The sequence below is a fragment of the Mytilus edulis genome, chromosome 14 (genome assembly GCF_963676685.1).
Source record: "Mytilus edulis chromosome 14, xbMytEdul2.2, whole genome shotgun sequence".
NCBI lineage: Eukaryota > Metazoa > Mollusca > Bivalvia > Mytilida > Mytilidae > Mytilus > Mytilus edulis.
In genome coordinates, this window is record NC_092357.1 from 4,864,872 (window position 1) to 4,888,972 (window position 24,101).

The 24,101-nt window shown below is 34.6% G+C and overlaps 1 protein-coding gene across 2 annotated transcripts in view; it reads left to right on the top strand.

The window, feature by feature from the left end:
• LOC139503548 (uncharacterized) overlaps nucleotides 1-21,281 on the top strand; it is a 51,150-nt gene extending 29,869 nt beyond the window's left edge. The window contains exon 5 of one of the 2 annotated variants that reach the window (XM_071293348.1): nucleotides 21,163-21,281. In XM_071293348.1, coding sequence (XP_071149449.1) covers nucleotides 21,163-21,240 — 78 coding nt within the window. In that variant the 3' untranslated portion in view covers nucleotides 21,241-21,281. Of the gene's footprint in view, nucleotides 1-327; nucleotides 3,967-21,162 lie in introns of those variants that run through there. The other variant, XM_071293347.1, reaches the window with a different exon arrangement.
• Nucleotides 21,282-24,101: the final 2,820 nt, after the last annotated feature.

Here is a 24,101-nt window from a genome sequence, read left to right on the forward strand (position 1 = left end):
TGTAGTTTTAAAGAGACAGGTTACAGATCACGTACACTGTTTTCACTGTCTAATGATCTTGTGCAGAGTTATTGGCCGTGGAAAAATTCAGTCAAATAATTAGTTTCCACACCTTTTTTCATTGGTCCTGAAAATATTGACTAGGTGTTTGTTATAAAATTTTGCACCATGACAAGTTATATAGATCCAGTAGAGCGTTTTGAAAATGATTTTGTTCCATTTATACAGTGAGGAATATGTATTCCCATACAACACTCTTGGAATGCTTGTTGCTTCTAAGGCTATAAAATCAAATTTAGTTAACAATGAATTACTTTTTTATTTTAGATATATTTTACATTACTCCATATAAGTTTAAACCATGTTCGTACCCTAGGACCTGGTGTTGCAGATATGAAAGAAGTTGATAAGCACAGAGCAACTATATATTATTCAGAGTCAAAAGATATCCTTGTAAAAGATGATAGAAATAGTTTGATTCAGTCAGTAATGAGATTAAACAATTAGTGCACATTGTCATTAAATGATAAAAGATTCATTGATATTTGCTTCACATTAGAATTTGTATAGATAGATGATGAAGTGGTAATGTATTTAGATACTGGGATAAAATGAACCACAGCCTGCTAGTTAAAAACATGAAAGGGGCAAAAATATGATTTTTATTTTTATGCCCCACCTACGATAGTAGAGGGGCATTATGTTTTCTGGTCTGTGCGTCCGTTCGTCCGTCCGTCTGTCTGTTCGTCCGTCTGTCCCACTTCAGGTTAAAGTTTTTGGTCAAGGTAGTTTTTGATGAAGTTGAAGTCCAATCGACTTCAAACTTTGTTCACATGTTCCCTATGATATGATCTTTCAAATTTTAATGCAAAATTAAAGTGTTTACCCCAATTTCACGGTCCATTGAACATAGAAAATGATAGTGCGAGTGGGGCATTCGTGTACTGCGGACACATTCTTGTTTTTCAATCATTTAATAACAAAAATGAAATAGTGAAATAATAACTAGGTATAAGCAGCTGATTTTGTTTAAATTTGTAAATATAAGCTAAGAAACATCACCATTTTCACTGACAAGTTATTCACTTGCAAGTGAATAAGTCTAACTATTTCAGTGTATTCATGCGACCTTCAATTTAACCCCTTATCTATAGATGGAAGCCCATGAACTAGCATCTTCGCTAGCCAAGGGTTACGATCGACTCCTGTTCTCTTCACCCTTGGCGGATTGAGATAAAATTTCGGAAACACAAGGTAAGGATTTTTATTGGTTGCAGTCGAAACTCGCGGCATCCAATCAAAAAGCGCCTATTACATGAACATGTGTAAATGTAAGACGTGTTTGTAAACAGTTGCCACGTGTTTATTGTGCAACAAGTCTTTACATCCTTAAACATATGAATATATTAATTGACAACTTGAAGGTTTTTAATCAACTATTAGAAGTTCCTGTGTGTATGTCTCATGCACAAATGCATGAATGTTGACATATATTTTTCGTTTCCGGCTTTACCAAGTGTGTAGAATCTACATGTTTTTACCTCCAAATTGAAGAGTTCAAGTTCTACCATTGGTCAAGAATAATGTATTCGGAATGGGTGTGACTTTAATCTTCCGATAGATGGCGCAACATTGTTATCACAAATCTTTGCTCAATCCACCAAGGGTGAAGAGAACGGGAGTTGATGGTAACCCTTGGCTAGCGAAGATAATGAACTAGGCGTTTTCACTAATTAAAAGGAAAATAATGTCAACATTGAAATTGTCGTCTTCGTCGTCGTCTGAATACTTTTAGTTTTCGCACTCTAACTTTAGTAACAGTGAATAGAAATCTATGAAATTTTAACACAAGGTTTATTACCACAAAAGGAAGGTTGGGATTGATTTTGGGAGTTTTGGTCCCAAGATTTTAGGAATAAGGGGCCAAAAAAGGGCCCAAATAAGCATTATTCTTGGTTTTCGCACAATAACTTTAGTATAAGTAAATAGAAATCAATGAAATTTAAACACAAGGTTTATGACCACAAAAGGAAGGTTGGGATTGATTTTGGGAGTTTTGGTCCCAAGATTTTAAGAATTAAGGGCCAAAAAAGGCCCAAATAAGCATTTTCTTGGTTTTCGCACTATAACTTTAGTTTAAGTAAATAGAAATCCATAGTTGAAAGCAAGCTATAAAAGACACTAATCTGATAAAAAGTAAAACAAAACAATAACCAGAAACATATGTATTAGACAAGTGTAACCACTGAATTACAGTCTTGAAATTATGTTACCTTGAGACAGTAAAAAAAACATAACCTCTGAATTAAAGTCTCCTGAATTTGAACAGGGTTCAACCCTCCTCTAAGCCAGGACAGTGGTTTAACATCATCACAAAATTAAACTAAACATCTTATAAAAAGGCATGACACATGAGATATTTAAGTAGACACAAAGCATGAAACAACAAACAAAAACACTAAAGACATAAAGTACTGATCTAAGAGTACTCACAGTTACTGTAACCTAGTTTCCAATTAATTGCAGCAACAACTAATGAATGAATCATGTTTGCAGACTAAAATATCAATTAGTACTGTGACTTCTATTTTAATAATATATGTGAAAAGATGTCAAATGCAGTCTTTTTTTAAATGTATTGGTTAAATTTCACAAGTTAGTCATTGTTTAAAATTATTTGTTCCAATTATTGAAAGAATGCACCCATTTTGTGAAATACTCTTTAAAATAAGGATTATATCTTGTCAATGAAGAACTTGTGTCAAATGCATTCCTGATTACAAAATTAATATTATTACCAATCATATCTGAGTATAAAAAAATCCAAAATTTAAAACCTACCACAAACACGTTATGTCCACACTATTTTATTTATTTGCTTAAGGTATATCAAATGTTGTCTGCCATGTTGGATTGTAGCAGAAAACTATCTGCCTATATTTTTAAAGAAATGTGCAATTTTTTAAAAGAAGAATGTTTAATTCATTCCTTAAACTTTTTCTAAATGAAGAACATGGTGTCTTCTGTCATGTTTTTTACAAATACAGAAATTTAAGTTAATTATGTATGCACTTTTTGCTTTTAGGTCTGTCAACAAGTGCAAACCATCTTGAATAGTGTTAACTTGAAACAAATGTATTGCATTTTACAAATGTGTCAATCTAAATTAGTATGTTTATATTTTTACTGTTTCAATTTTCTTTTGTTATACTATTCATTTTGTTATTCTTATTAGTTCATATACACATTTAATGGCAGTTATATTTATACATATTAATGAATTTTGAAGTAAAAAATGTTTTAATTTTTTCAATTATATTATCTTACTGGGTTTTACTGTGAGTAAACCCCATGACTTTGAAATGTAAAATTTATAAAATTCTAAAGGGAGCTTATATCAATAGATATAAACAATTCGCCAAAGGTATGGTAACTGTAATGCCATTGTTTTGGCACCTATAATTTGAATCAGTTTTAGTATTGTTGCATTTTTTCTTACTTATTTGTTGTTAACTGCATTATGTCACACTTCTAATAATAAGTGCAAAATAAAAACTCATAAACAGTCTCATTTTGAGTTCTTATTATCAACTTTTGAATACACAACAAGAGTTTTACTGTATAGGTATTTCAAAATTCATGGTCAAACTACAAAATGAACTAATGGCTCTATCAAACCACCTCCATTTTCATATTATCATGTTTATAAACATAAAATTTGAATTTGATTTTAATTATTTTTATTGTTATGAAATCTTTTCTCCTTTTGAAATACAGAAGTTTATATTTTTTCTATATTTTGTTAATCAACATGATCAACTTGCTGAGTTATCTTATTTCACATATGTACATATAAACATATATATTGCAGCAAATAATTTGTAAATAGAATCTTCATTTGCATTATGACCAATATTTTTTGTACAGTTAGATTGATACAGACGAAATAAAAAATATACGATTCTAGTTTTGATTTTTGCAATATTTGTGCTATGACATTGTTTTTTATTAGCTCACATGGCCTCTTTGAAATGTATGGAATTCTACATACATGTAACAATACTATCTGTTTGTGGTGAACCAATGATGTATACCAAACCTTTATTCCTCTCTTTTACCTCTTTGATGGTCTTTCCAATTCTACAAAAGAATAAAAATAAAAACATCAACAGTTGCTCATGACTGCAGATATTTGGGAAATATCCTTTTAATTTAATACAACCAGAACAATTAAATTATATATACATATAAATATACAATTAGGAGATGTGGTATGATTGCCAATGAGACAACTATCCACCAAAGTTAAAATAATAGGCATCCATATGGCTTTCAACAAAGAGAAAAACTGATACCGGATTGTCGACTTTAAAAGGCCCTGATATAAAAATATAAAACAATTCAATTAAGAAGACTAACGGCCAAATATATAACAAAAAAAATCATGAAAAACAACGAGAACAAGTTGCAATTAACTGCCTGCGTCTGACTGGACACAGACTAAAGAGAATGTACAAGGTAACCAACAGTAACAAAATGCAATGTCGTTGTTAAGAAAGCAGAGGTTATCGAGTACAATCGTTGTGTATGGTGACTAGAGGTACACGAGTAACTGAATTAAATATATGTTACGATATAAAAATTTCAATATCCCTCTATAGATGATTCCCTAATAGTAAATAAACTCATAATAGATACCAGGACTAAATTTTGTATATACGCCATCATCATTGACCTGAGGTCATCCCATTTGTTTAGGCTGATTCCTTGATACTAATGTGACATAAAAAGGTCTGAAGTCATCCCTCTATGTATAGAATGATTCCCTGATAGTTATGTATCATACAAAGACTCTATGTATAGGATGATTCCCTGATTTTTATGTATCATACAAAGACCTGAAGTCATCCCTCTATGTATAGGATGATTCCCTGATAGTAATATATCATACAAAGACCTGAGGTCATCCCCCTATGTAAAGGATGATTCCCTGATAGTAATGTATCATACAAAGACCTGAGGTCATCCCTCTATGTATAGGATGATTTCCTGATAGTTATGTATCATACAAAGACCTGAAGTCATCCCTCTATGTATAGGATGATTCCCTGATAGTTATGTATCATACAAAGACCTGAGGTCATCCCTCTTATGTATAGGATGATTCCCTGATAGTAATGTATCATACAAAGACCTGAGGTCATCCCTCTATGTATAGGATGATTCCCTGATAGTAATGTATCATACAAAGACCTGAGGTCATCCCCCTATGTAAAGGATGATTCCCTGATAGTAATGTATCATACAAAGACATGAGGTCATCCCTTTATGTATAGGATGATTCCCTGATAGTAATGTATCATACAAAGACCTGAAGTCATCCCTCTATGAATAGGATGAATCCTTGGTAGTAATGTATCATACAAAGACATGAGGTCATCCATCAATGTATAGAATGATTCCCTCATAGTAATGTATCATACAAAGACCTGAAGTCATTCCTCTATGTATAGGCGATTCCTTGATAGTCGTGTATCATACAAACCCCTGAGGTCATCCCTCTATGTATAGGCTGATTCCTTGATAGTAATGTATCATACAAAGACCTGAGGTCATCCCTCTATGTATAGGATGATTCTCTGATAGTAATGTATCATACAAAGACCTGAGGTCACCCCTCTATGCATAGGATGATTCTCTGATAGTAATGTATCATACACGGACATGAGGTCATCCCTCGATGTATAGGATGATTCCTTGATATTAATGAATCGTACAAAGACCTGAGGTCATCCCTCTATGTATAGGATGATTCCTTGATAGTAATGTATCATACAAAGACCTGAGGTCATCCCTCTATGTATAGGATGATTCCTTGATAGTTATGTATCATACAAAGACATGAGGTCATCCCTCTATGTATAGGATGATTCCCTGATGGTAATGTCTCATACAAAGACTTGAGGTCATCTCTCGATGTATAGGATGATTCCCTAATAGTAATGTATCATACAAAGACCTGAGGTCATCCCTCTATGAATAGGATGACTCCATGATAGTAATGTATCATACTAAGACCTGAGGTCATCCCTCTATGTATAGGATGATTCCCTGATAGTAATATATCATACAAAGACCTGAAGTCATCCCTCTATGTATAGGATGATTCCTTGATAGTAATGTATCATACAAAGACCTGAAGTCATCCCTCTATGTATAGGATGATTCCCTCATAGTAATGTATCGTACAAAGACCTGAGGTCATCCCTCTATGTATAGGATGATTCCCTGATAGTAATGTATCATACAAAGACCTGAGGTCATCCCTCTATGTATAGGATGATTCCCTGATAGTAATGTATCATACAAATACCTGAGGTCATCCCTCTATGTATAGGATGATTCCCTGATAGTAATGTATCATACAAAGACCTGAGGTCATCCCCCTATGTAAAGGATGATTCCCTGATAGTAATGTATCATACAAAGACATGAGGTCATCCCTCTATGTATAGGATGATTCCCTGATAGTAATGTCTCATACAAAGACCTGAGGTCATCCCTCGATGTATAGGATGATTCCCTAATAGTAATGTATCATACAAAGACCTGAGGTCATCCCTCTATGAATAGGATGACTCCATGATAGTAATGTATCATACTAAGACCTGAGGTCATCCCTCTATGTATAGGATGATTCCCTGATAGTAATGTATCATACAAAGACCTGAAGTCATCCCTCTATGAATAGGATGAATCCTTGGTAGTAATGTATCATACAAAGACATGAGGTCATCCCTCAATGTATAGAATGATTCCCTGATAGTAATGTATCATACAAAGACCTGAAGTCATTTCTCTATGTATAGGCGATTCCTTGATAGTCGTGTATCATACAAACCCCTGAGGTCATCCCTCTATGTATAGGCTGATTCCTTGATAGTAATGTATCATACAAAGACCTGAGGTCATCCCTCTATGTATAGGATGATTCTCTGATAGTAATGTATCATACAAAGACCTGAGGTCATCCCTCTATGCATAGGATGATTCTCTGATAGTAATGTATCATACACAGACCTGAGGTCATCCCTCGATGTAAAGGATGATTCCCTGATAGTAATGTATCATACAAAGACATGAGGTCATCCCTCTATGTATAGGATGATTCCCTGATAGTAATGTCTCATACAAAGACTTGAGGTCATCCCTCGATGTATAGGATGATTCCCTAATAGTAATGTATCATACAAAGACCTGAGGTCATCCCTCTATGAATAGGATGACTCCATGATAGTAATGTATTATACTAAGACCTGAGGTCATCTCTCTATGTATAGGATGATTCCCTGATAGTAATATATCATACAAAGACCTGAGGTCATCCCTCTATGTATAGGATGATTCCTTGATAGTAATGTATCATACAAAGACCTGAAGTCATCCCTCTATGTATAGGATGATTCCCTGATAGTAATGTATCGTACAAAGACCTGAGGTCATCCCTCTATGTATAGGATGATTCCCTGATAGTAATGTATCATACAAAGACCTGAGGTCATCCCTCTATGTATAGGATGATTCCCTGATAGTAATGTATCATACAAAGACCTGAAGTCATTCCTCTATGTATAGGCGATTCCTTGATAGTCATGTATCATACAAACCCCTGAGGTCATCCCTCTATTTATAGGCTGATTCCTTGATAGTAATGTATCATACAAAGACCTGAGGTCATCGCTCTATGTATATGATGATTCTCTGATAGTAATGTATCATACAAAGACCTGAGGTCATCCCTCTATGCATAGGATGATTCTCTGATAGTAATGTATCATACACAGACCTGAGGTCATCCCTCGATGTATAGGATGATTCCTTGATATTAATGAATCGTACAAAGACCTGAGGTCATCCCTCTATGTATAGGATGATTCCTTGATAGTAATGTATCATACAAAGACCTGAGGTCATCCCTCTATGTATAGGATGATTCCTTGATAGTTATGTATCATACAAAGACCTGAGGTCATCCCTCTATGTATAGGATGATTCCCTGATAGTAATGTATCGTACAAAGACCTGAGGTCATCCCTCTATGTATAGGATGATTTCCTGATAGTAATGTAGCATACAAAGACCTGAGGTCATTCCTCTATGTATAGGACGATTCCCTGATAGTAATGTATCATACAAAGACCTGAGATCATCCCCCTATGTAAAGGATGATTCCCTGATAGTAATATATCATACAAAGACCTGAGGTCATCCCTCTATGTATAGGATGATTCCTTGATAGTAATGTATCATACAAAGACCTGAAGTCATCCCTCTATGTATAGGATGATTCCCTGATAGTAATGTATCGTACAAAGACCTGAGGTCATCCCTCTATGTATAGGATGATTCCCTGATAGTAATGTATCATACAAAGACCTGAGGTCATCCCTCTATGTATAGGATGATTCCCTGATAGTAATGTATCATACAAAGACCTGAGGTCATCTCCCTATGTGAAGGATGATTCCCTGATAGTAATGTATCATACAAAGACATGAGGTCATCCCTCTATGTATAGGATGATTCCCTGATAGTAATGTCTCATACAAAGACCTGAGGTCATCCCTCGATGAATAGAATGATTCCCTAATAGTAATGTATCATACAAAGACCTGAGGTCATCCCTCTATGAATAGGATGACTCCATGATAGTAATGTATCATACTAAGACCTGAGGTCATCCCTCTATGTAAAGGATGATTCCCTGATAGTAATGTATCATACAAAGACCTGAAGTCATCCCTCTTTGAATAGGATGAATCCTTGGTAGTAATGTATCATACAAAGACATGAGGTCATCCCTCAATGTATAGAATGATTCCCTGATAGTAATGTATCATACAGAGACCTGAAGTCATTCCTCTATGTATAGGCGATTCCTTGATAGTAAAGTATCATACAAACCCCTGAGGTCATCCCTCTATGTATAGGCTGATTCCTTGATAGTAATGTATCATACAAAGACCTGAGGTCATCCCTCTATGTATAGGATGATTCTCTGATAGTAATGTATTATACAAAGACCTGAGGTCATCCCTTTATGCATAGGACGATTCTCTGATAGTAATGTATCATACACAGACCTGAGGTCATCCCTCGATGTATAGGATGATTCCTTGATATTATTGAATCGTACAAAGACCTGAGGTCCTCCCTCTATGTATGGGATGATTCCTTGATAGTAATGTCTCATACAAAGACTTGAGGTCATCCCTCGATGTATAGGATGATTCCTTAATAGTAATGTATTATACAAAGACCTGAGGTCATCCCTCTATGAATAGGATGACTCCATGATAGTAATGTATCATACTAAGACCTGAGGTCATCCCTCTATGTATAGGATGATTCCCTGATAGTAATATATCATACAAAGACCTGAGGTCATCCCTCTATGTATAGGATGATTCCTTGATAGTAATATATTATACAAAGACCTGAAGTCATCCCTCTATGTATAGGATGATTCTCTGATAGTAATGTATCATACAAATACCTAGGGTCATCCTTCTATGTATAGGATGATTCCCTGATAGTAATGTATCATACAAAGACCTGAAGTCATTCCTATTTGTATAGGATGATTCCCTGATAGTAATGTATCATACAAAGACCTGAAGTCATCCCTCTATGTATAGGATGATTCTCTGATAGTAATGTATCATACAAAGACCTGAGGTCATCCCTCTATGTATAGGATGATTCCCTGATAGTAATGTATCGTACAAATACCTGGGGTCATTCTTCTATGTATAGGATGATTCCCTGATAGTAATGTATCATACAAAGACCTGAAGTCATCCCTCTATGTATAGGATGATTCCCTGATAGTAATGTATCACACAAAGACCTGAGGTCATCCCTCTATGTATAGGATGATACCCTGATAGTAATCTATCATACAAAGACCTGAGGTCATCCCTCTATTTATAGGATGATTCCCTGATAGTAATGTATCATACAAAGACATGAGGTCATTCCGCTTTGTATCAGATGATTCCCTGATAGTAATGTATCATATAAAGACCTGAGGTCATCCCTCTATGTATAGGATGATTCCTTGATAGTAATGTATCATACAAAGACTTGAGGTCATCCCTCTATGTATATGATGATACCCTGATAGTAATCTATCATATAAAGACTGGAGGTCATCCCTCTATTTATAGGATGATTACCTGATAGTAATGTATCATACAAAGACTTGAGGTCATCCCTCGATGTATAGGATGATTCCCTGATAGTAATGTATCATACAAAGACATGAGGTCATCCCTCTATGTACAGGATGATTCCCTGATAGTAATGTATCATACAAAGACCTGAGGTCATCCCCCTATGTAAAGGATGATTACCTGATAGTAATGTATCATACAAAGACATGAGGTCATCCCTCTATGTATAGGATGATTCCCTGATAGTAATGTCTCATACAAAGACTTGAGGTCATCCCTCGATTTATAGGATGATTCCCTAATAGTAATGTATTATACAAAGACCTGAGGTCATCCCTTTATGAATAGGATGACTCCATGATAGTAATGTATCATACTAAGACCTGAGGTCATCCCTCTATGTATAGGATGATTCCCTGATAGTAATATATCATACAAAGACCTGAGGTCATCCCTCTATGTATAGGATGATTCCTTGATAGTAATGTATCATATAAAGACCTGAAGTCATCCCTCTATGTATAAGATGATTCCCTGATAGTAATGTATCGTACAAAGACCTGAGGTCATCCCTCTATGTATAGGATGATTCCCTAATAGTAATGTATCATACAAAGACCTGAGGTCATCCCTCTATGTATAGGATGATTCCCTGATAGTAATGTATCATACAAAGACCTGAGGTCATCCCCCTATGTAAAGGATGATTTCCTGATAGTATTGTATCATACAAAGACATGAGGTCACCCCTCTACATGCTCTATGTATAGAATGATTCCTTGATAGTAATGTATCATACAAAGACTTGAGGTCATTCCGCTTTGTATAAGATGATTCCCTGATAGTAATGTATCATATAAAGACCTGAGGTCATCCCTCTACATGCTCTATGTATAGAATGATTCCTTGATAGTAATGTATCATACAAAGACCTGAAGTCATCCCTCTATGTATAGGATGATTCTCTGATAGTAATGTATCATACTAAGACCTGAGGTCATCCCTCTATGTAAAGGATGATTCCCTGATAGTAATGTATCATACAAAGACCTGAGGTCATCCCTCTATGAATAGGATGAATCCTTGGTAGTAATGTATCATACAAAGACATGAGGTCATCCCTCAATGTATAGAATGACTCCCTGATAGTAATGTATCATACAAAGACCTGAAGTCATTCCTCTATGTATAGGCGATTCCTTGATAGTAAAGTATCATACAAACCCCTGAGGTCATCCCTCTATGTATAGGCTGATTCCTTGATAGTAATGTATCATACAAAGACCTGAGGTCATCCCTCTATGTATAGGATGATTCTCTGATAGTAATGTATCATACAAAGACCTGAGGTCATCCCTCTATGCATAGGATGATTCTCTGATAGTAATGTATCATACACAGACCTGAGGTCATCCCTCGATGTATAGGATGATTCCTTGATAGTAATATATCATACAAAGACCTGAGGTCATCCCTCTATGTATAGGATGATTCCTTGATAGCTATGTATCATACAAAGACCTGAGGTCATCCCTCTATGTATAGGATGATTCCTTGATAGCAATATATCATACAAAGACCTGAAGTCATCCCTCTATGTATAGGATGATTCTCTGATAGTAATGTATCATACAAATACCTAGGGTCATCCTTCTATGTATAGGATGATTCCCTGATAGTAATGTATCATACAAAGACCTGAAGTCATCCCTATTTGTATAGGATGATTCCCTGATAGTAATGTATCATACAAAGACCTGAAGTCATCCCTCTATGTATAGGATGATCCTCTGATAGTAATGTATCATACAAATACCTGGGGTCATTCTTCTATGTATAGGATGATTCCCTAATAGTAATGTATCATACAAAGACCTGAAGTCATCCCTCTATGTATAGGATGATTCCCTGATAGTAATGTATCATACAAAGACCTGAGGTCATCCCTCTATATATAGGATGATACCCTGATAGTAATCTATTATACAAAGACCTGAGGTCATCCCTCTATTTATAGGATGATTCCCTGATAGTAATGTATCATACAAAGACCTGAGGTCATTCCGCTTTGTATAAGATGATTCCCTGATAGTAATGTATCATATAAAGACATGAGGTAATCGCTCTATGTATAGAATGATTCCTTGATAGTAATGTATCATACAAAGACTTGAGGTCATCCCTCTATGTATATGATGATACCCTGATAGTAATCTATCATATAAAGACCGGAGGTCATCCCTCTATTTATAGGATGATTACCTGATAGTAATGTATCATACAAAGACCTGAGGTCATCCTTCTATGTATAGGCTGATTCCTTGATAGTAATGTATCATACAAAGACCTGAAGTCATCCCTCTATGTATAGGATGATTCCCTGATAGTAATGTATCATACAAAGACCTGAGGTCATCCCTCTATGTACAGGATGATTCCCTGATAGTAATGTATCATACAAAGACCTGAGGTCATCCCCCTATGTAAAGGATGATTCCCTGATAGTAATGTATCATACAAAGACATGAGGTCATCCCTCTATGTATAGGATGATTCCCTGATAGTAATGTCTCATACAAAGACTTGAGGTCATCCCTCGATGTATAGGATGATTCCCTAATAGTAATGTATTAAACAAAGACCTGAAGTCATCCCTCTATGAATAGGATGACTCCATGATAGTAATGTATCATACTAAGACCTGAGGTCATCCCTCTATGTATAGGATGATTCTCTGATAGTAATGTATCATACAAAGACCTGAGGTCATCCCTCGATGTATAGGATGATTCCCTGATAGTAATGTATCATACAAAGACCTGAGGTCATCCCTCTATGTACAGGATGATTCCCTGATAGTAATGTATCATACAAAGACCTGAGGTCATCCCCCTATGTAAAGGATGATTCTCTGATAGTAATGTATCATACAAAGACCTGAGGTCATCCCTCTATGTATAGGATGATTCCCTGATAGTAATGTATCGTACAAATACCTGGGGTCATTCTTCTATGTATAGGATGATTCCTTGATAGTAATGTATCATACAAAGACCTGAAGTCATCCCTCTATGTATAGGATGATTCTCTGATAGTAATGTATCATACAAAGACCTGAGGTCATCCCTCTATGTATAGGATGATTCCCTGATAGTAATGTATCGTACAAATACCTGGGGTCATTCTTCTATGTATAGGATGATTCCCTAATAGTAATGTATTATACAAAGACCTGAAGTCATTCCTATTTGTATAGGATGATTCCCTGATAGTAATGTATCATACAAAGACCTGAAGTCATCCCTCTATGTATAGGATGATTCCCTGATAGTAATGTATCATACAAAGACCTGAGGTCATCCCCCTATGTAAAGGATGATTTTCTGATAGTAATTTATCATACAAAGACCTGAGGTCATCCCTCTATGTATAGGATGATTCTCTGATAGTAATGTATCATACAAAGACCTGAGGTCATCCCTCTATGTATAGGATGATTACCTGATAGTAATGTATCGTACAAATACCTGGGGTCATTCTTCTATGTAAAGGATGATTCCCTGATAGTAATGTATCATACAAAGACCTGAAGTCATCCCTCTATGTATAGGATGATTCCCTGATAGTAATGTATCACACAAAGACCTGAGGTCATCCCTCTATGTATAGGATGATACCCTGATAGTAATCTATCATACAAAGACCTGAGGTCATCCCTCTATTTATAGGATGATTCCCTGATAGTAATGTATCATACAAAGACATGAGGTCATTCCGCTTTGTATAAGATGATTCCCGATAGTAATGTATCATATAAAGACCTGAGGTCATCCCTCTATGTATAGAATGATTCCTTGATAGTAATGTATCATACAAAGACTTGAGGTCATCCCTCTATGTATATGATGATACCCTGATAGTAATCTATCATATAAAGACCGGAGGTCATCCCTCTATTTATAGGATGATTACCTGATAGTAATGTATCATACAAAGACTTGAGGTCATCCCGCGATGTATAGGATGATTCCCTGATAGTAATGTATCATACAAAGACCTGAGGTCATCCCTCTATGTACAGGATGATTCCCTGATAGTAATGTATCATACAAAGACCTGAGGTCATCCCCCTATGTAAAGGATGATTCCCTGATAGTAATGTATCATACAAAGACCTGAAGTCATCCCTCTATGTATAGGATGATTCCCTGATAGTAATGTATCATACAAAGACCTGAGGTCATCCCTCTATGTATAGGATGATTCCCTGATAGTAATGTATCATACAAAGACCTGAGGTCATCCCCCTATGTAACGGATGATTTCCTGATAGTATTGTATCATACAAAGACATGAGGTCACCCCTCTACATGCTCTATGTATAGAATGATTCCTTGATAGAAATGTATCATACAAAGACTTGAGGTCATTCCGCTTTGTATAAGATGATTCCCTGATAGTAATGTATCATATAAAGACCTGAGGTCATCCCTCTACATGCTCTATGTATAGAATGATTCCTTGATAGTAATGTATCATACAAAGACCTGAAGTCATCCCTCTATGTATAGGATGATTCTCTGATAGTAATGTATCATACAAAGACCTGAGGTCATCCCTCTATGAATAGGATGACTCCATGATAGTAATGTATCATACTAAGACCTGAGGTCATCCCTCTATGTAAAGGATGATTCCCTGATAGTAATGTATCATACAAAGACCTGAAGTCATCCCTCTATGAATAGGATGAATCCTTGGTAGTAATGTATCATACAAAGACATGAGGTCATCCCTCAATGTATAGAATGATTCCCTGATAGTAATGTATCATACAAAGACCTGAAGTCATTCCTCTATGTATAGGCGATTCCTTGATAGTAAAGTATCATACAAACCTCTGAGTTCATCTCTCTATGTATAGGCTGATTCCTTGATAGTAATGTATCATACAAAGACCTGAGGTCATCCCTCTATGTATAGGATAATTCTCTGATAGTAATGTATCATACAAAGACCTGAGGTCATCCCTGTATGCATAGGATGATTCTCTGATAGTAATGTATCATACACAGACCTGAGGTCATCCCTTGATGTATAGGATGATTCCTTGATATTATTGAATCGTACAAAGACCTGAGGTCCTCCCTCTATGTATAGGATGATTCCTTGATAGTAATATATCATACAAAGACCTGAGGTCATCCCTCTATGTATAGGATGATTCCTTGATAGCTATGTATCATACAAAGACCTGAGGTCATCCCTCTATGTATAGGATGATTCTCTGATAGTAATGTATCATACAAATACCTAGGGTCATCCTTCTATGTATAGGTTGATTCCCTGATAGTAATGTATCATACAAAGACCTGAAGTCATCCCTCTATGTATAGGATGATTCCCTGATAGTAATGTATCACACAAAGACCTGAGGTCATCCCTCTATGTATAGGATGATACCCTGATAGTAATCTATCATACAAAGACCTGAGGTCATCCCTGTATGCATAGGATGATTCTCTGATAGTAATGTATCATACACAGACCTGAGGTCATCCCTTGATGTATAGGATGATTCCTTGATATTATTGAATCGTACAAAGACCTGAGGTCCTCCCTCTATGTATAGGATGATTCCTTGATAGTAATATATCATACAAAGACCTGAGGTCATCCCTCTATGTATAGGATGATTCCTTGATAGCTATGTATCATACAAAGACCTGAGGTCATCCCTCTATGTATAGGATGATTCTCTGATAGTAATGTATCATACAAATACCTAGGGTCATCCTTCTATGTATAGGTTGATTCCCTGATAGTAATGTATCATACAAAGACCTGAAGTCATCCCTCTATGTATAGGATGATTCCCTGATAGTAATGTATCACACAAAGACCTGAGGTCATCCCTCTATGTATAGGATGATACCCTGATAGTAATCTATCATACAAAGACCTGAGGTCATCCCTCTATTTATAGGATGATTCCCTGATAGTAATGTATCATACAAAGACCTGAGGTCATTCCACTTTGTATAAGATGATTCCCTGATAGTAATGTATCATATAAAGACCTGAGGTCATCCCTCTATGTATAGAATGATTCCTTGATAGTAATGTATCATACAAAGACTTGAGGTCATCCCTCTATGTATATGATGATATCCTGATAGTAATCTATCATATAAAGACCGGAGGTAATCCCTCTATTTATAGGATGATTACCTGATAGTAATGTATCATACAAAGACCTGAGGTCATCCTTCTATGTATAGGCTGATTCCTTGATAGTAATGTATCATACAAAGACCTGAAGTCATGCCTCTATGTATAGGATGATTCCCTGATAGTAATGTATCATACAAAGACCTGAGGTCATCCCTCTATGTACAGGATGATTCCCTGATAGTAATGTATCATACAAAGACCTGAGGTCATCCCCCTATGTAAAGGATGATTCCCTGATAGTAATGTATCATACAAAGACCTGAAGTCATCCCTCTATGTATAGGATGATTCCCTGATAGTAATGTATCATACAAAGACCTGAGGTCATCCCTCTATGTATAGGATGATTCCCTGATAGTAATGTATCATACAAAGACCTGAGGTCATCCCCCTATGTAAAGGATGATTTCCTGATAGTATTGTATCGTACAAAGACATGAGGTCACCCCTCTACATGCTCTATGTATAGAATGATTCCTTGATAGAAATGTATCATACAAAGACTTGAGGTCATTCCGCTTTGTATAAGATGATTTCCTGATAGTAATGTATCAGATAAAGACCTGAGGTCATCCCTCTACATGCTCTATGTATAGAATGATTCCTTGATAGTAATGTATCATACAAAGACCTGAAGTCATCCCTCTATGTATAGGATGATTCTCTGATAGTAATGTATCATACAAAGACCTGAGGTCATCCCTCTATGAATAGGATGACTCCATGATAGTAATGTATCATACTAAGACCTGAGGTCATCCCTCTATGTAAAGGATGATTCCCTGATAGTAATGTATCATACAAAGACCTGAAGTCATCCCTCTATGAATAGGATGAATCCTTGGTAGTAATGTATCATACAAAGACATGAGGTCATCCCTCAATGTATAGAATGATTCCCTGATAGTAATGTATCATACAAAGACCTGAAGTCATTCCTCTATGTATAGGCGATTCCTTGATAGTAAAGTATCATACAAACCTCTGAGGTCATCCCTCTATGTATAGGCTGATTCCTTGATAGTAATGTATCATACAAAGACCTGAGGTCATCCCTCTATGTATAGGATAATTCTCTGATAGTAATGTATCATACAAAGACCTGAGGTCATCCCTGTATGCATAGGATGATTCTCTGATAGTAATGTATCATACACAGACCTGAGGTCATCCCTTGATGTATAGGATGATTCCTTGTTATTATTGAATCGTACAAAGACCTGAGGTCCTCCCTCTATGTATAGGATGATTCCTTGATAGTAATATATCATACAAAGACCTGAGGTCATCCCTCAATGTACAGGATGATTCCCTGATAGCAATGTATCATACAAAGACCTGAGGTCATCCCCCTATGTAAAGGATGATTCCCTGATAGTAATGTATCATACAAAGACCTGAAGTCATCCCTCTATGTATAGGATGATTCCCTGATAGTAATGTATCATACAAAGACCTGAGGTCATCCCTCTATGTATAGGATGATTCCCTGATAGTAATGTATCATACAAAGACCTGAGGTCATCCCCCTATGTAAAGGATGATTTCCTGATAGTATTGTATCATACAAAGACATGAGGTCACCCCTCTACATGCTCTATGTATAGAATGATTCCTTGATAGAAATGTATCATACAAAGACTTGAGGTCATTCCGCTTTGTATAAGATGATTCCCTGATAGTAATGTATCATATAAAGACCTGAGGTCATCCCTCTACATGCTCTATGTATAGAATGATTCCTTGATAGTAATGTATCATACAAAGACCTGAAGTCATCCCTCTATGTAAAGGATGATTCCTTGATAGTAATCTATCATATAAAGACCGGAGGTAATCCCTCTATGTATAGGATGATTCTCTGATAGTAATGTATCATACAAAGACCTGAGGTCATCCCCCTATGTAAAGGATGATTCCGTGATAGTAATGTATCATACAAAGACATGAGGTCATCCCTCTATGTGTAGGATGATTCCCTGATAGTAATGTCTCATACAAAGACTTGAGGTCATCCCTCGATGTATAGGATGATTCCCTAATAGTAATGTATTATACAAAGACCTGAGGTCATCCCTCTATGAATAGGATGACTCCATGATAGTAATGTATCATACTAAGACCTGAGGTCATCCCTCTATGTATAGGATGATTCCCTGATAGTAATATATCATACAAAGACCTGAGGTCATCCCTCTATGTATAGGATGATTCCTTGATAGTAATGTATCATACAAAGACCTGAAGTCATCCCTCTATGTATAGGATGATTCCCTGATAGTAATGTATCGTACAAAGACCTGAGGTCATCCCTCTATGTATAGGATGATTCCCTGATAGTAATGTATCATACAAAGACCTGAGGTCATCCCTCTATGTATAGGATGATTCCCTGATAGTAATGTATCATACAAAGACCTGAGGTCATCCCTCTATGTATAGGATGATTCCCTGATAGTTATGTATCATACAAAGACCTGAAGTCATCCCTCTATGTATATGATGATACCCTGATAGTAATCTATCATTCAAAGACCGGAGGTCATCCCTCTATGTATAGGATGATTCCCTGGTAGTTATGTATCATACAAAGACCTGAGGTCATTCCTCTTTGTATAGGGTGATTCCTTAATACTTATGTGACATAAAAAGGTCTTAAGTCATCCCTCTATGTATAATCAGATAATCATCGTCTTTATACACAGTTACTATATTGTAAGTAGAAAGTAGAATTGCGCATTTTTAGATTATTCTATTTTTAGAACAACCAATACATTTATAAATTCCGTATAAGTCAGCATTTCACCAAAGTAGGCACGGGGTTTAAGTATGCATTTCCCTGCATACATAAACTTGAACGATATTTTTTTTCTAGAAAAAAAACTTATTTGTTCATTGAATTATGGTATTATTCTTAAAAGCTTTTACATTATCTTTCAGATACACCAAAAATTAGCTCAATTGCGTTAATTTTTGTGAAATGCCGACACTTCCAAATTTGAAGACGTATATATGATGACCTATGCGCTTGCTTCAAACATAGAACTTAAGAGTGCACGGTCTTTAATCATATATAATATCAATTAATTATATATAAACTGATATATATATATATTGCTTTTTATTTATGAAATAGATAAAGTGTAAAATACCTTAATTTTTGGTTAAATTATATAAAACCAACTTTCTTAGTTAAAAAGATATATTTAATAAACCGATATATACGACTCCGTTAACAATGGTTAAAAGGTCTTTTTTTCTAGCAATGAATCATCTCAAAGTGTCATTTTCATCGTAGAGGCCTTGGATAACTTTAACATGTGTTTTTCAATATTGTTCTTATATATAAATGTCAGGTGTATTTAGAAACGAGATATTAGCTTCTTAATTATAACATATTTAACTACTAGTATGCTGTATTCATTGTTTAAATGCACTGAAATATGGGCCTTTCCCAATTATTGTAATTGTGTTTGTGCCAATAAAATATTGGTATATTTGTATTTGTATATAAATAGGTGCTTTATTAAACGTAAAAGACGATGAACCCCCATAAAAGCCTAGAAAAACCAACATAAAGACAACTACCCATAAGAGTAAAAATCTTCCCCTAGCACCGCCCAGGCATTGGGGTATATTATAACCCAAACAAATGCTTATGGTGTATTTTACATGCCTGAATCTTTATTTATACTAAAATATGTGTACGTAGGCCAAAAAATATTTAATCGACCCCTACCCCCAATTTAGATAGCCAGACGCCAATATTGACCATACCAAACCCGGATTGTTTCACCATAGGGACCAAACTGAGCATATTATTGGTCTATAACTTTATATATCAAATATACATTGGCCGCAGTATGGGCTGTAGTATAAATTTTGCTCTATCTTTACAAATTCAGCATTTATGAATGTTGTATTGAAACTGGAACTTGAAAATTGGATACCTTACATGTTTATTACAAACAAAGTGGGAAAAGAAGTAAAAAAAGTCCCTTATAGGAAAATATGCACTCTTTCACTGTACTTGTCCAAGGCCACACAATAATCAACAAACTCATTTCCTGTAAATGTTAATGTAATGTAAGGCTTTTGGAACCATTTGAAGTTGTTTTTTACACAAATTTCTATCTTAGCTGCGGCTATCAAGGATGCACTGAGTGTACTGTGAGAGGAAGCATGGGGTATATGGTAAAAATCAGTTTTTGTGTGCAGATTGAAAGAAACAATAGAAATTACACTTTAGAGTTATGATATCAATGAAAGGCATACATATTCTCCCCATTTACATCACATTTTGCACATATTTCTCCTCATAAAGTATATAAAATCATTTGAAAAAAACTGATTACTTCCCTTTGACATAATATTTTTGTTAGCTGTGTTCCCCATGTTAAGTTGTAGAACAAGTGGTAAATAAGCAAGCACTTTTGTAGTATTTTAACACTCGAATAATCTGACCGCATGAAGGTATTCGTTTATTTTTACAAAGCGCATTGAGTTTATTTATTTAAAAACTATACTAGATTACATGTCCTTCATCTAGGAAACTAGTGTTGAAATGTTTGTAATTGAATGATTTTTATGTTAAATAATTGCTTTTAAATATTCTAAATTGTTACTTTAATCTTCCCAATGCAAAGTTTGGTTATACTTAGTCTTATTTATTCATCACTTTTTTCTACTTCAGTTCTGGCTGTCTAGTTTTGGCGAAGAATCCATCCTGATGTTGGGGTTAGAGGAATTTCTGCTGAGTGATTGTCAATGACATTTTATAAACTTTACAAGTAATTAAAACACAGATTTAGTATAATGAAACATAATTATTGTTTTATTTGGCATCAAACGGCTTTTAATTAACTAAGAGTACACCAAGTCTTTAGTTTCTAGGTGTACTTGCAATACTGACCAAAGTAAACACAGAAAACAATTCATATTTATTAAACATAGTATTTTTTTTTTTTAAATTTATCATATTTTAATGAAATCTGTACATTTGTTAGTTTAAAACATCAAGTACCTGTACCTTATCCCGGCCTCGTTAACATTAGTAAATATCATATTTATACAGTTGTTAGTATTTGTTAGTATTATACATTCAATTTTCAATATTTGAAAAAAACAGAACGAAGTTTACTATTGAGATTTTCAAATATAATTATCTGTATAACAAATGCACAGGTTTTGAAAAATATATATACTGTTTTCTATATTAAATTTCTTTTTTCCTTTATTTGCACATGAACATAATAAGTTACACACATTTGTAAGCATTATAGTTATGATACACTAAAAAGAAGACATATTATATATTTAATAGACACAGCTGTTTTACTTTGATACATTGCAGATAATGATTTTAAGACAGAGGCTGTTTGGATATGAAATATATACAATATATGTGGAGTCTATTGGTTTTTGTTTTTTTTGTTTTTATGATAGTAAAGGGGTCTAGGGGTTCCAGCAGTTTTCTGCCCTACTGAGTAATTTATTTTTATAGAATATATTTTTTTCTATTAATAAGTTTTCCTTTAAATAATTTTTAAGTGCTATTATATTGGTTTGTTCCATAGCTAATTTGCTTCTATAGATGTAGAATTTTGTTAACAGAAGTATTATGTTTCTTATATCATTTTTATCTGTTTTTGTTAAAATACCAAATAAAACCAAATCAATATTCAAAGTTAGTTTTATTTCTGTCTTCTCAAATATCCAGAAGTTAAGGTCTTCCCATAATTTTGATATATATGGACACGTCCAGAATATATGTTCTATTGTTTCGACCCCTCCGCACCCAAAACTACAAATATTTGTATCTTTAATTTTTATTTTAAGGAGGAGTTCATTTGTGCCTAAGATTCTATGTATTATTCTGTATTGCAACCACTGCAGTTTTGAATTTTTTGTTATATGAAAGGGCAGTACATGAATATTTTTCCAATTGAAGTTTGCATTGAGAATTAATGACCATTTTTGTTCACATTTTTGTTTATGATTTGACTTGTTACCATTCAAAATGTTATACATATCTTTTGAACCTTTCTGGGATTTAAAAAAAAACCTTTAACACTGAGGGCAAAACAGGACCGTTTTCTCTCTTTAAGTCATTTGGACATATTTGATATTCTTTTAAATACTCTTTTATTGACGAAATTAGGCCTTGATATGTGAGAAAATTAGTTTTAATATTGTATACATTATTAAAGTGATCAAAAGTCATAAAATTTCCATCTTCCTGTAACAAGTCATTGATCAGCCAAACCCCTTTTTTTGTCCAATCTTTATATAGTACTGGATTGTTACCAATCTTTATTCTATCATTCTTCCATAAAGGACATGTTTTAATTTGACAGTTATTTTGTACATTATGTAGATCTTGCCAAGCATCAAATACTTCGTTCCAAAATGGATTATTCAACTTTTTATAAGGACCAAGAAATTGCATTTCCAAAAAATTTAAATTTTCTGAAAAATTTTAATTTTCTGAAAAGAGGAATAGTTTTACTAGTTTTGAATTATTTCTATTAATTCTTCTTATCCAGGTTAATTTAAGACCTTTTATGTAGTTTTTAATATTTATCATTTTTAGTCCTCCTAAACAGTGCGGTTTGGATAAGATGTCTCTATTGACTTTATCTGGTTTGTTATCCCAAATAAAGGAAAATATTTTTTCAGTAAAATATTTCAGCTTTGTGCTATTTGGACTAGGTATGGACAGGAATAGATGGTTTAATTTTGATATTATAAGTGTTTTTATCACTGTAATTTTTCCAATTGGTGAGAGTATTTGATTAGTCCAAGTTTTTATAATGTTTTCAATTTCTTTCAACCTGGGGTTATAGTTTAAATTTTCAATTTCACTAATATCCACTGAGAAATTTATCCCAAGAAGTGTAAATCTGCTGGAACCCCATTCCAATCCCCACTTGACACACATAGTTTCTTGGCTAAACCTTTTCTTCCCAATCCAAACAACCTTGGTCTTGTCTAAGTTTATATTGAAACCTGATAAATCTGCATATTTATCTAGAGTACGGAGAGATGCATCCATGCAAAGATTCAGGTGATCCATCAAGTATAAGAGAGGTATCATCTGCATATTGTGATATGAGATATTCTGAGTCATCTATAGTGATTCCTTTAACCTTGTCATTATTTCGTATAAGTATACCCAGTATTTCTGCACATAGTAAAAATATATAAGGTGATAGGGGATCCCCTTGTCGGCAGCCCCTCTGAATCTCAAAAAAATCTGAGAGATGGCAATTTTGAGTTACTGCAGATTGAATCTTGGTATAAAAAGTAGTGATCCAATGTTTAATAGAAGGTCCAAAATTAAAAAAGTCTAATACACTTTCAATAAAACTCCAAGAAATTGAATCAAACGCCTTTTCAAAATCAATAAGGAGGAGAATACCAGGTATATCATGTTCTTCTGTATACAATAAAATATCATAAATTAGTCTAGTATTTTCACCAATATATCTACCAGGAATGAACCCTGTTTGATCATTATTTTAAACATAAACATAGTATTTTACACCATTCTTTTAAAAACAGTCAATGTGCAACTTTATATACCAAATATACATTGGCCGCAGTATGGGCTGTAGTATAAATTTTGCTCTA